A 14,646-nucleotide genomic window follows, 5' to 3' on the forward strand; every position below is an offset into this window, starting at 1 on the left:
TACTAATCCCAAGAAAATGGATTCAATGAACCAGGCCGATTGAAATAGAACAAACCATTTATTAGCTCAGCCAAATAATGATAATGGGGAAAAAAGAGGGGAGGGAGCAGGAGATTATGGGAGTGTTCGACCGCTGAAAGTTACTAGCACAAAAAGAAAGTTTTCCGCTATAATGCTAGTCGATTTGGAGAGATTCCCTTGTACAGACAAAAAAACGCTCATTCCAAAGAGCCAGCAAATATGTTGTTAAATCTGAAACAGTCCACCTACTTGTGCTGCAGATAGATGTGGTCTCGTGCTCCAGATGGTCACAACGTATGGCCCACGTGCTGAACTCCGGGCCGCAGAGCAGGCCTGCACGGCCACGCCATGCGGCCGACGTGCGATGAGTTATTCGGGTAGGTGAAAAAGAGACAGAGTTATCGTTCAGCTCCTTTTTTATATAGACCTTGGACGCCTGACCAGATCATGCCTCTTTGGGCGTGTCCACCAGGATCGGATGACCGCGTTTGAAGTTGCAAAACGGAACGAGCCAAAAAAGTGAGAAATTAGCGTACTGGTCTGTACTTGAGAATGCCCCTCCCATCGACATACAAACGGTGAGAACATTTTCTTAACAAAGCATAGCCTTGGATGTTTTAATTACCGTACTTTCCGCACTATAAGGCGCACCTAAAAGTCTTAATTTTTTTCAAAAGCTGACCATGCGCCTTATAATACAGTGCGTCTTATATATGGATCAACATTAAATCACAAGGTCTCGCAACTTACGCAACAGCCGCCGACTCGATTTTCCCCCGAACGTGGAGTAGTCCGCGGTGTATGCTGGGATTTATATACCGACGTTTCATTGGCTAACCAATGTGTCAATCATCATTTGAATCGATCACTATTGGCTGAAGTTATTCGGAGCCTCGGATTGGCTAGAGCGCCAAAACAAACCCTGCAATTGGCCGAAAAAAATGTGTCAATCATCCGTTGAATCGATCGCTATTGGCTGAAGTTATTCAGAGCCTCGGATTGGCTAGATGGCCAAAACAAACCCTGCAATTGGCCGAGTTTAGCAATGGCGTAGCAAGCTTGCTAAAGTACACCATAAAGAAACATGTTTTATTAGTCTGTATTTGCAAATAATTTACTCTCCTGGATTTACTTCACTCACGGTTGTAAGAAGACCATGATTGCGTATCAGTATTGAACGTGAGAACTCAGGTGAGCTATGCGGCTTTATATTTTCCAGGTATCTTGTTTTAGAACGATCTTGATGTTGCTGTGATGAGTTGAGTGAATTCAACTCAATTCCAAGTGTTTATTGTCATATGCACAGTAAAGTTGCGAGCGAAAAAGAAAATAGAAACTAAGGAATGGTTGGCATTTCTTGAATCCCAAGACTTTAACCTTCCGAATGATATTTGAAATGACGCATTTGAGTGACATCGTACGGACACCGCATCCGCACGTGTCTACGACACGTATTTGCTTCTTTGCAAGCTTTGGGAATGTTAAGGGGGTAATAAGTTGGACTGAACCATCTGACTGTTTTGTCGACGTTCCCATTGTAGCGCCTTATAATCCGATGCGCCTTATCTATGGAAGATACAGGACCAAAAACTATTTTTTGGGGGTGCGCCCTATAACCCGGTGCGCCCTATAGTGCGGAAAATTCGGTACATTCAAAACTTCATGTTATCAGATTTCATTAGGGTACATGGTGACTTAGTAGGACCGGGAACTGTCCAAAAGGGCACACAATCGTTCCGTCCATTCCAAAGTTCTGTGGTTTTTGAAACGAAGAATGTGGTAGTAATTTTTGTGCTGGGCTTATTTGCTCTACAATCGAAATAGTTGAGCAGAAACCCTTGTACTTGTAGCTGCTTTAGGTAGCTGGATTTGATCCCATGACCTCAGAACTGTGCTGCGGATGCGCTGACCGCTCAGCCGCTGTGCGGCTCTATGTCTGGAACAGTCCAACCCTAGATAATTAGTTTACGGTTATGAAACTTTTCCTGCAACTACAGCTGCAACACAAAAGCATCAATAGTAACCTCATAAAGTTAGACTGTTGTTTAGGAAAATAGCCACATTTTACTGACTAAAAATCATGTTTATTTGTGCGTAAAATCCATCTTCATTTATTTCCTCAAAAAGATTTTAATTACTCTGTCGTACCGATTATCCGTGCCTTTTAGTTCCGGCAAAACATTCTTTTTTGTCACATCGTATTTTGGCATGGGTTTTTTCGAAATAGTCAGTTGGTCAAAGTGTTTTCTTAAATTTTTTGTTGCGATACTTCTGTTACCACCCCCTAGCCAATCATAGTTTGGGAAACGGCTGACATTTCGTTACGCCTTCTAGAAGGCTATGATGTCGCCAACTCAAAATTAGATTGGCTAAACCAACAGTGTTATCAACCATTTTCATGCCTAAAGGCCTGCAGAAATGATTGTGAAAGCTTTCAGGTAGATTTATGACACTGACAACAAGTAATGGCTAAAAATTGATCGGTTGAATGCTTAGATATTAAAGCACACATCTGGGAGCAGGGCGACTAGGGGAAAAACAATGAAAGCAATTATTCAAGTATTCATGAACACAGCATGGCAGCACAGTGGTTAGCGCATGTGCGGCACAGTTCTGAGGTCATGAGATCAAACCTTCCTGTGTGGAGTTTGCAGGTTCTCCCCGTGCTTGCGTGGGTTTCCTCCAGTTACTCCGGTTTCCTCCCATAATCCAAAAACATGCATGTGAGGTTAATTGGCCGGTCCAAATTGTCCCCAGGTGTGAACGAGCGAGTGAGTTGTCTGTCTCTGTGTGCCCTACGACTGGCTGGCAACCAGTTCAGGGTGTCCCATGCCCACTGCCCGAAGATACCCGGGATGGGCTCCAGTACCCCCGCGACCCAACTGAGGATAATCGGTACAGATAATGGATGGATGGATATTCATGGACAAAATATACACAATAATACACAATTCAGATATTTTTAGGCCAGCAGAGAAAACTTTGAAGGCCCTGGCGGCCCACCACTGCAAGAACCCTTGACTCAAGGTGCAATCATAATGTGGATTTTATGGAAATTTTGGAGCAGAAATTTTTGTACTAGTGGCTACATTCATTTAGCAAATACAGGCTTAATCACTAGGAATGTTTTTCCAAAAATGGATTTATTCAAACGCTTTCAGAACTACAAAGCAGATAGCAAGGCACTAAAACACGACCAGGGTTGGGTAGGGTTACTTTAACTGGATTACTTTTGGATTACTCCAATACCAAATATGCTAATAAAAGACAAAATAAACTAAATATGAATAAAATGACTCAATTTTGTGCAGGCTTGGAATACATGGAACGACAAAAATGATGTTGGCAAGCTGTTTGGTTTTATTTTCGTTTTGTTTCTGTCGCATTTTATGTCAGTTTTGCCGGAGATCAAAGAGATCAAAGCCAGGAGAGAAAGCTTACCACGTGTTGTGAGTCATCATTTTATTCATATTTATTTATTTGGTCTTTTATTATCATATTTGGTATTGGAGTCATCCAAAAGTCATTGAAAGTAATCCAGTTAAAGTAACCCTACCCAACCCTGATTTTATGTTAGTTTTGCCCGAGATCAAAGAGATCAAAGCCAGGAGAGAAAGCTTACCATGTGTTGTGAGTCATCACTTGATTCCTATTTAGTTTCTTTTGTCTTTTATTAGCATATTTGGTATTGGAGTAATCCAAAAGTCATTGAAAGTAATCAAGTTAAAGTAACCTTACCCAACCCTGATTTTATGTTCGTTTTGCCGGAGATCAAAGAGATCAAAGCCAGGAGAGAAAGCTTACCACGTGATGTGAGTCATCATGTTATTCATATTTAGTTTCTTTTGTCTTTTATTAGCATATTTGGTAACGGAGTAATCCAAAAGTAATTGAAAGTAATCCAGTTAAAGTAACCCTACCCAACCCTGATTTGATGTTAGTTTTGCCGGAGATCAAAGAGATCAAAGCCAGGAGAGAAAGCTTACCGCGTGTTGTGAGTCATCATTTGATTCATATTTAGTTTCTTTTGTCTTTTATTAGCAGATTTGGTATTGGAGTCATCCAAAAGTAATTGAAAGTAATCCAGTTAAAGTAACCCTACCCAACCCTGAACACGACAGTATATAATGAATGGATGCTGTATAATCCCATTTGTTAATGAGGATTCCCTGACACAGAAAAAGTCAATCTGTCAACAAAAAGCCTGGGTAAATAATGGGAAATGAGTCTTTCTGGTTCAAAGACCTCATGACTGACAATTAACATGTTCTTCTTGTCTTGCGCGCGTAATTTAGGCCACGCATATTTCCATTTTGTCTAGAGTCAGTATCCTCTTTTCTTTCGGAGCATACTATTTCTGTGGACAAGGCAGGGACGTTGGTAGCCATTTGGGGGATTAAGGCACTCAAATGGCCGCCTTATGAGCAGTGTTCCCTCTAAGCTGCGCACGTGCGCAACTGCGCACTGCTCGCACATTCTCAGCGCACAAGAAAATCTAGCCAGCGCACAAAAATCAGGGCTCAAAATTACTGATTAAGAAGCGACTTAAGTCAAAGTTACAGTGCATGAAGATAAAAATACACGGGTTCCCCTGACGTTGTGTCCTAAATGCGCTATTTTGATGTCGAGTCAAAGTAGAACGAAGTTGAGTAAAGTCAGTAGAGTTTGTCGAGAACAGGCTTCTTCGGCTCGGCTCACTAAAAGGAACCGGCTCTTTCGGGTCATAACGGCTCTTTGGGTTGTTTTTGCTTCTTTAATCCCAACATGACCAAATATTATGTAAAATTATGCACAAAATGACTTAAAGGAAGGGGGGAATAGAACAAAAAAAAAAAAATACCAAAATGAAAAAGTAGTGAAAAGCTGAGAAAAAAAGAAACAAAAGGAAGAGAAAAAAAGAAGGAAAGTTTTAGAAAAAAAGCCAGAAAAAAAGAAAAGAAAGAAATGTAGGAAAAAAGTAAATAGAGAACAAAAAGAAAAAAGTAACAGCTCGGAAAAAATAAACACAATGAGATTTATTTTAAAGGAATTAAAAAAAAATAGAAAAAAAACACGGAAAAAAAAAGAAAAAGTTTGTGTTGCATTCAAATAATTTCCAATTATATAAAGTGAATCTTGTTCCCAACATTGTACTTCCACAAAAAAATGTGATTAAGTACAATTCTGTATCTTACAACCGACTCAATAAGCCCCCAAAAATGTTAATATTATGTGACAAAATATATCAGGAAATAAAAAGAAATGGATATCTTGGGAAAGAATTGTAAGAACAAACGACGTTTGTAGGCCGTACAACCTTTGCAATAGTACATGAGTCAATTCATTCAAAAGAGAAAAATCATTTTGCATTGCTGGAAACTCAGCAAAATGTAACTTGATGTCAAGTTTTGGACATGTTTGATCATGAATCATCTTGCCACACTTGGGATTGCTGTTGCTCAGTGTTGTTTCAAGCGTTGCTCACCGACATTGTGTGAACGCTCAGACCCGGGGAAAATTACAGGGAACATTGCTTATGAGCCCACCAAAATCATTTGAACCAAGGAGAGTGCGCCCTTTAAAACAGTGCACCAAATGGGTGTGGAAAGATTCTCGTTGGCTGCCACAGTGTCTTGTTTGGCCAGTGTTAGTGCCGTATTTGCTGAGTTCTTTGGTTTATTTCCTGCCAGCTTCGCATTTATCGCCATAGCCGTTGCTGCTTTCCGTTGTGGGGTCTCGGTTAGCCTGGCTGCTCATTTTTTGACCACCTAGCCTGTTGGCGTTAGCGCCGGTTTTGCCGTGTCTCTTGGTTTGTTTATTTGCAGCCTAGTCATCCTGGAAAGGGGATGACCTCATGTGCAGTCCCTTCTCAAGGTTTCTTCATTTTCCTCATGTTGAGGTTTTTGAGTTTTTCCTTACCCTCTTGTAGGTTTTAGATCAGGGGATAGTGTTATAATAGTCTGTAATTTGCAATAATCTGTGGTCTGTGCAGCCCTTTGAGACTCTTTTTGATTAAGGGGCTATACAAATAAACATGATTTGACTTGACTGAGGTTTTTGAGTTTTCCCTTGTCCTCATGTAGGTTTTAGATCAGGGGATGGTGTTATAATCGTCTGTAGTTTGCAATAATCTGTGCTGCCCTTTGAGACTCCTTGTGACTAAGGGCGTCACAAATAAACATGACTTGACCTGCAACACAACACCTAGACGTTCTCCACAAAAACTACCAAAACTCTGCTTAAAATACTTGTAACCTCTTTGACTAATAACCTCATAAAAAATATGAGTACTGGCTCAGTAGCATATTGGTGTTCCTCCGATGACGTCACAGCTCAAAACAGCAAAGACATTCTGTCTTTAAAATGCATTATCTCAGAAAATAATTGGATTATACGGATGATAGAGTAGATTTTATGCAAAGAACATGTAGTATGTTCTCACATTTTGCATGTTTAAGAATTTGGAAATACATTTTATCGGAAAAATGCATACACAAGTAACCAAGAACACACACACTCACACACACAAATTTGTCAATTATGGGTACCATCCGGTAAACATCACAAAACGGCAAATCAATCAAGTCAAACGAGTTGGCCGCGGTAGCCTCTATCTCGGGTCGGTTATGGTTTTTTTCTTTGCAAACGAAGCGAGTGGTTTGATGCTACTGTGCGCATGCGTCTGCCGCCTGGGGATTTCCCATCATGCATCATTCCGACAGTCATAAAGCAGAGCTGTAGGCCTACATTACAACATAGTTTTGAATTTTCTTTCGATACGATCATCGAGTCGCAATGGCGGAACCTGAATTAAAACGCTCTAAGTCATTCTGATCTGAAAACAACAGGCGGGGTTCTCATCTCATCTCATCTCATCAGCTGCACCGCTTATCCTCAGTAGGGACGCTGGGGTGCTGGAGCCCATCCCAGCAATCATCGGGCAGTGGGCAGGGGACACCCTGAACTGGTTGCCAGCCAATCGCAGGGCACACGGGGACAGACAACTCACTCGCTCATTCACACCTAGGGACAATTTGGACCGGCCAATTCACCTGAAATGCATGTCTTTGGAATGTGGGAGGAAACCCACGCAAGCACGGGGAGAACATACAAACTCCGCACAGGAAGTCTGGAGCTGGATTTGAACCCACGCAGGAGGTTCCCATGACATGAACTGTGCCGCACATGTTTTCTGCGCCGCCGTGCTGCCCAACAGGCGGGTTGAGTAAATTTGAAATACATTTGGTCTTAAAAAACATCGGATTTTCTGTGGTAGTTGTGTAGTGAAAGGAAGTCCGTCTCTTTTTAGAGAATCGGCTTTTTCGGCTCAACTCATTCAAGAGAGCCGGCTCTCAAACGGCTCACTTGCTTTGATGCATTATATTACGAATGATTATGTTGTATAAAGAAGTTGAGAAAAAAAGGAAGTATAAAAGGAGAAAATGAAAAAGACAGGTTTGTGGTGATCCCTTTAATCAATATATTACCAACAATAATTTAATGCAGAAAATGAATTCGTAATTTGAATATATTTTGGTCCCTACTTCATTCTAGAGCACGGGTTGATAAACTAATTTTAACTCGGGGGCCCCAAGATAGAACAAACATTCTCTCTGGGCCGGACTAATGAGGAAGGAAGAATGAAAAGGAGAGATGGACAGAAAGAAAGAAGGAAAGAAAGAAATAAAAAAAGAAAGAAAGAAAGAAGGAAAAAAAGAAAGAAAGAAAGAAAGAAAGAGAAAGAAAGAAACTAGTAGATTGAGGAGAAACAAAAAAGAGAGGGAAAGACATACGAGAAAGAGAGAAAAAGAGACAGGCTGGGACATAGAAAGAGAGAAAGGGAGAAAGAAAGAGAGAGATAAAAGAGAGCAAGCGAGAGAGAATGTAAGAAACAAAAGAGATAAAAAGAGAAATAGTGAGAAGAGAGAGAAAAAGAAATGCAAACAGAAATAGAAAGAGAGAAGGAGAGAAAGAGAGAAGGGGAGAAAGAGGAGGGGGTGCAAGAGAGAGAGAGAGAGAGAAAAGACAGAGAAAAGGAAAAAAGCAAGCGAGAGCAAAAGAAGGTAAAAAGACACAGATGGAAAAAAAAGACAAAGAGGAACAAAGAAAGAAAAAGATAGACAGAGCGAGTGAAAGAGAGGGAGATAAAAAGTGAGTCTTTCCCTCTCTCTTTTCCTCTATTTTTCTCTCATTCTCTGTCTCTCTCTTTGTTTCTCTTTGTCTCTTTCTCTCTGTCTGTGTCTTTTTACCTTCTTTTGCTCTCTCTTCCTTTTTTCCTTTTCTCTCTCTTTTCACTCTCTCTCCTGCTTTCCCCTTCTCTATTTCTCTACTTCTCTTTTCTATCCTCTCTTTCTCTCTTTCTATTTCTCTTTGGTTTTCTTTCTTTCTCTCTCTTTCTTTCCCTCTCTAACTATTTCTCTTCTGTTTCTACTGTTCTCTCTCTCTTTTCTCTCTCTCTCTCTCTCTCTCTCTCTCTCTCTCTCTCTCTCTCTCTCTCTCTCTCTCTCTCTTCTCCCTTTCTCTTTCTTTGTCCCACCCTCTCTTTTTGTCTCTCCCTCTCTTTCTCTTATTTCTCTCTCTCTCTAATCTACTATTCCGGAACATTTCTCTCTCTTTTGTCTCTCTCTCCTGCTTTCCCCTTCTCTATTTCTCTACCTCTCATTCTATCCTCTCTTTGCTTTTCTTTCTTTCTCCAGAAAGAGAGATAGAAAGTGAGAGAAAAAAAGGGAGGAAGAGAGAGCGAGAGAAAAAAATAAATACAAGTACAGCGATTGTTTGAGGCACCTGGCTTCGGCAACATCAAGTGGACATATTTCAACCGGCAGCTCGTTTTTCTCTTGTGCTTTCCTGAACCCGCTGAGGGATTGGCCTGACTGTTTAACACCCGTGTTCTAGCGTGTCTTTCTCCAACTCCTCTGGATCCGGCTCCATTTTTTCCCCTTCACAGCAGACTTCCAGGTGAGGCTCAAATGACAAGCATTCCTGGAGAAGGCCTCGCCCTTTTCCTAACAGGAAATGAACCAAGAAAGGCAAGTGCAAACGGCTCATGACATTTTTGCTTCCAAAGATCTTCCATAATGTTCTCGATCCCTTGATGGAGTCTCGAACCAAAACCGGAGAGGTTTACCTTCAACCTCGCAAAGCTGGCAAGGTAAGGAAAGAGTCGTATGGATATACTATGCTCAGGGTTGGGTAGGGTTACTGGATTACTCGCAATTACTTTAGGATTACTCCAATACCAAATCTGCTAATAAAAGACAAAAGAAACTAAATAGGATGAAAATGATGACTCACAACACGTGGTAAGCTTTCTCTCCTGGCTTTGATCTCTTTGATCTCCGGCAAAACTAACATAAAATCAGGGTTGGGTAGGGTTACTTTAACTGGATTACTTTCAATTACTTTTGGATGACTCCCATACCAAATATGCTAATAACAGACAAAAGAAAATAAATATGAATCAAATAATGACTCACAACACACGGTAAGCTTTCTCTCCTGGCTTTGACCTCTGGCAAAACGAACATAAAATGCGACAGAAACAAAATGAAAATAAATCCAAACAGCTTGCCAACATCATTTTTGCCGTTCTATCTATCTATCTATCTATCTATCTATCTATTTCTATCGATCTATCCATCTATATCTATCTTTATCTATCTATCCATCTATATAGACAGCTATCTATCTATCTATCTATCTATCTATCTATCTATCTATAGCTATCTTTATCTATCTATCTATCTATATATCCACCCATCTATCTATCTATCTATCTATCTATCTATCTATCTATCTATCTATCTATCTATCTATCTATCTATCTATCTATCTATCTATCTATCTATCCATCTATAGCTATCTTTATCTATCTATCTATCTATTTCTATCGATCTATCCATCTATATCTATCTTTATCTATCTATCCATCTATATCTATCTTTATCTATCTATCCATCTATATAGACAGCTATCTATCTATCTATCTATCTATCTATCTATCTCACTTTCCTCTTCTCTCTTTCTGTCCTTCTCTCTCTCTCCTTCTCTTTTCTTTCCTCTCTTTCTCTCTTTCTATTTCTCTTTGGATTTCTTTCTTTCTCTATCTTCCTTTCCCCCTCTCTCACTATTTCTCTTTTTATCTCTTGTTTCTACTGTTTTCTCTCTCTCTTTCTCTTGCTCTTTTGTTCTCTCTCTCTCTCTTTCACTCTCTATTTCTTTGTTTCTCTCTGTGTCTTTTTACCTTTTTTTGCTCTCTCTTCTTTATTTTTCTCTTTCTCTGGTGCTTTGCCCTTTTATCCTTCCACTCTTCTCTTTTTCTATCCTCTTTTTCTCCCCTTTTTTCTCACTCGCTGTCTCTCTCTCTTTCACTCTCTATTTTTTTGTTTCTCCTTGTATCTTTCTCTCTGTCTTTTTACCTTCTTTTGCTCTCTCTTTTTTTCTCTCCCTCTTGCTTCCCCTTTTATCTTTCTACTCTTCTCTCTTTCTATCCTCTTTTCCTCCTTTTTCTCTCAATCTGTCTCTCTCTCTCTCTCATTCACTCTCGATTTCTTTGTTTCTATATGTCTCTTTCTTTCTCTATGTCTTTTTACCTTCTTTCGCTCTTTCTTCTTTTTTTCTCTCTCTTGCTTTCCCATTTTATCTTTCTACTCTTCTCTCTTTCTATCCTCTTTTCTCTCCTTCCCTCTTTCGATTTCTCTTTGGATTGCCTCCACAAAGACGCTTTACTTGTATTTCTCTCTCTCCCTCTCTATTTTCCTCCATTTTTCTCTCATTCTCTCTCTCTCTCTCTCTCTCTCTTTTTGTTTCTCTTTGTCTCTTTCTCTCTGTCTGTGTCTTTTTACCTCCTTTTGCTCTCTCTTCCTTTTTTCCTTTTCTCTCTCTCTCCTGCTTTCCCCTTCTCTATTTCTCTACTTCTCTTTTCTATCCTCTGTTTCTCTCTTTTTATTTCTCTATGGTTTTCTTTCTCTCTCTTTCTTTCCCTCTCTATTTCTCTTTTGTTTCTACTGTTCTCTCTCTCTTTTCTCTCTCTCTCTCTCTCTCTTTCTCCCTTTTTCTTTCTTTGTCCCACCCTCTCTCTTTGTATCTCCCTCTCTTTCTCTTTTTTTTCTCTCTCTCTAATCTACTATTTCGGAACGTTTTTTTCCATCGTGTGGCCCCTCGAGTTATCACAAGTTTGACACCCCTGGTTTAAACTATCCGGCCTCAGGTGTTATTGAAACTTAATTTCACAAAACAATTATTTGTACCTGAACATTCCTTGTTTACCCTTTTTTTTGTAGGTTGTTTCAGTTTAAATGGATTGCTTTATCGAGACGATCTTACCGAAAGTAATGGATTATGTGCTGTGTCACTGCATAGTACAAGCAGGAACATGTTGAGACATAACCGGTTCCTGTCATGGAAACAACTCGATAGCACAGGGGCCACCTACTTTTATCAAACAGCTACTTAATGCAACTGAATGGCGCAAAAGGGATACTATATTGAGAAGTATTTCTTCAATAAACCCAAAAAAGGAGACCTGTGTGTGTTGGATAGATCTAGTGTTCTCGTCATTATTACCCGATTACCGTATTTTCCGCACTATAAGTCGCACCGGGTGATAGGGCGCACCCCCAAAAAATAGTTTTTGGTCCTATGTTTTCCATACATAAGGCGCACTGTATTATAAGGCGCATGGTCAGCTTTTGAAAAAAATAAAGGCTTTTAGGTGTGCCTTATAGTGCGGAAAATGCGGTACTTTTTTTTCACAAAGATTTACCGCACTCCAAACTTTTCGCCAGGCAGATCCGCCATTGTTGTTTTAGTCTCGCGGTTCGAGTTTTCGTCTGCACGACGATCTCGGCAAACGAGATTGTCATTGTTGTAGTGCTTGTCGTCGAGCGAAGGTGAAAATCAACACAAAATTGGTCATTTCTTCAGTATCAGTAATAAGTCGAAACATAATGCAAAAAGTGATAACAACGGCGATAATTCCGGGTTGAAAAAACTGCGGAGAAATTCTTCGGAAGATCGCGAAGGCAAGGAAAACACGTGCGTTGAAGCGAACGATTCGACGAATGATAATAGACAAAAGAATACTCTTAGCAAGAAAAGGACTTTTCTGCCAAAATGGACTCAATTATATTCCTGGTGACGCTATGAGGAGGATGATAACGGATTGGACCTTGAAAAGGCATTACAACGGCAGGACATCAAACCATGAAGAATATATGAACTGAAAAATCTGAAATGATTACTTGCTTTGTATTACCGATTAACTGTGAAGATTAAAACTGCATGAATACATAGACTAATATTTCAGCAATATTATTTTGTATAATGTACAATATTGTGAACTAAAAAATTTGAAATGATAACTGATTTGTATTACCAATAAACTGTGATGATTAAAACTGAATGAATATATAGATTTATATTATATATTTGTTGCCGATTTACAATTTTTTGCGCGGGCAGGAGTACTGTTTTTATGAGTGTATAACGCGCACGATATTTAATCTTATTATCAAACTATTTTTACTCATGGTACCAAATACGAATGTTAGAGAACGGAGAAAAAAACTGAGTCGGCCTGAAAGATAAAAATAACCGCAAAAAAGGGTTTCTAATGAGGAATCGGACTCAGGAGGACAGGAAATAAATATATTGTACATTTTATGTTGGTACAGACGCGGCCCCTACTTATAAACGTGCTATATTTTGTATTTTTAAAGTTTTTAAAAGTATGTTTAAGGTTTGTATTGTTTTGTACTAAAAAATGAACATTCCATAAAATAATATTCTCTATAAAGACAAATAAAGTTGAGTTTGACTTACTTTCGGAAGATGGGCTTCAAGAGTTAGGCGACTTCCTCCTCTGTGGTAAAAAGTGGACAAAAAAAAGCAATCCGACCATTTTTTCAACCGCATCAAGCTTTCTTATTCCACTTTCATTTCAAAAGAAACACCAACTATATTGAATGGATACACGAGATATTAAACAATGAAAATGTCTAAGTTCATGGAGACAGTATAGAATGTTTACGCACGAACCAGGAAGAGGAAGTCGGATTTCTTCTTCAGGTGGATGCTGGGAGAGCTCTCACAGCGCCACACGCCGGTAGTGGCAGAAAGAAGTACTACAAAACTGTCCTGTACTCGGAAAAAGGTGCACATAGGATATTTTTCGACATTCCGAAACAAATGATCATCAGTCGAATGGTCATTAGTAGGGGAGCGTCTGTATATTTAATCTTGAGATCAAACTATTTTTATTCATGGTACCAGACATTAATGTTAGGGAATGGAGAAAACAGTCGTCCTGAAAGATATAGATAACCGCCAAAAAGGGCATTCAATGATGAATCGGACTCTGAAGGACAGGAAATAAATACATTGTACACTTTATGATGGTACTGTGTTCGTAGTAGTCAATAAATATTTGAAAAGTAGAAAAAAAGAAAAGTATTCCACGTTTGTCACTATGAGATAAAAAAAGACAAAGTACTATACCGTTTTCTGACCTTTTCAAGCCCTGACCTATTTCAATGTTGTTACTATTTTATAACAAAGTTTTAATTATATAGAAAAATGAAAGTAATTATTGATTACGAGTGGTTAAAATAAGCTCGGTAAACACTGTGCCAGTTGGAAATGACCAGGAACGGAGATAGGACCCAATAGCGTTCGTTTTACTCATTTTTTATTAAGAAAGAGAGCAGGGCTTGCTTCTTCGATCCGATGATCGTCGGTAGTTGATGGCAGGAACGTGGAAGTGGCAGGAAACAGGACAAAACAGGTCGATGGCCGGGACGGGGGAGCAAAACAGAAAAGGGTCCAGAAAAAGGTCGGCAACAGGTATCAGGCAGGAAACAGGGCAAAACAAGTCGATGGCCGGGACGGAGGAACAAAAGCAGAAACGGGTCCAGAAAAAGGTCGGCAACAGGTATCAGGGCAGGAAACAGGGCAAAACAGGTCGATGGCCGGGACGGAGGAGCAAAAGCAGAAACGGGTCTAGAAAAAGGTCGGCAACAGGTATCAGGCAGAAAACAGGGCAAAACAGGTCGATGGCCGGGACGGGGGAGCAAAACAGAAACAGGTCCAGAAAAGAGGTCGGCAACAGGTATCAGGCAGGAAACAGGGCAAAACAGGTCGATGGCCGGGACGGGGGAGCAAAAGCAGAAAAGGGTCCAGAAAAGAGGTCGGCAACAGGTATCAGGCAGGAAACAGGGCAAAACAGGTCGATAGCCGGGACGGAGGAGCAAAAGCAGAAACCGGTCCAGAAAAAGGTTGGCAACAGGTATCAGGCAGAAAACAGGGCAAAACAGGTCGATGGCCGGGACGGGGGAGCAAAACAAACGGGTCCAGAAAAAAGGTCGGCAACAGGTATCAGGCAGGAAACAGGGCAAAACAGGTCGATGGCAGGGACGGGGGAACAAAACAGAAACGGGTCCAGAAAAAGGTCGGCAACAGGTATCAGGCAGGAAACAGGGCAAAACAGGTCGATAGCCGGGACGGAGGAGCAAAAGCAGAAACCGGTCCAGAAAAAGGTTGGCAACAGGTATCAGGCAGAAAACAGGGCAAAACAGGTCGATGGCCGGGACGGGGGAGCAAAACAAACGGGTCCAGAAAAAAGGTCGGCAACAGGTATCAGGCAGGAAA

The 14,646-nt window shown here is 40.3% G+C and overlaps 1 protein-coding gene across 1 annotated transcript in view; it reads left to right on the plus strand.

The window, feature by feature from the left end:
- Positions 1-9,019: 9,019 nt before the first annotated feature.
- The window catches only part of LOC148360740 (docking protein 1-like), a 29,503-nt gene continuing 23,876 nt past the window's right edge, over positions 9,020-14,646 (plus strand). The window contains exon 1 of the mRNA XM_088343030.1: positions 9,020-9,151. Coding sequence (XP_088199156.1) covers positions 9,047-9,151 — 105 coding nt within the window. The 5' untranslated portion in view covers positions 9,020-9,046. The remainder of the gene's footprint in view (positions 9,152-14,646) is intronic.

This window comes from Urocampus carinirostris, chromosome 8, assembly GCF_059441175.1.
Source record: "Urocampus carinirostris isolate Australia breed hairy pipefish chromosome 8, RoL_Ucar_1.0, whole genome shotgun sequence".
Lineage (NCBI taxonomy): Eukaryota > Metazoa > Chordata > Actinopteri > Syngnathiformes > Syngnathidae > Urocampus > Urocampus carinirostris.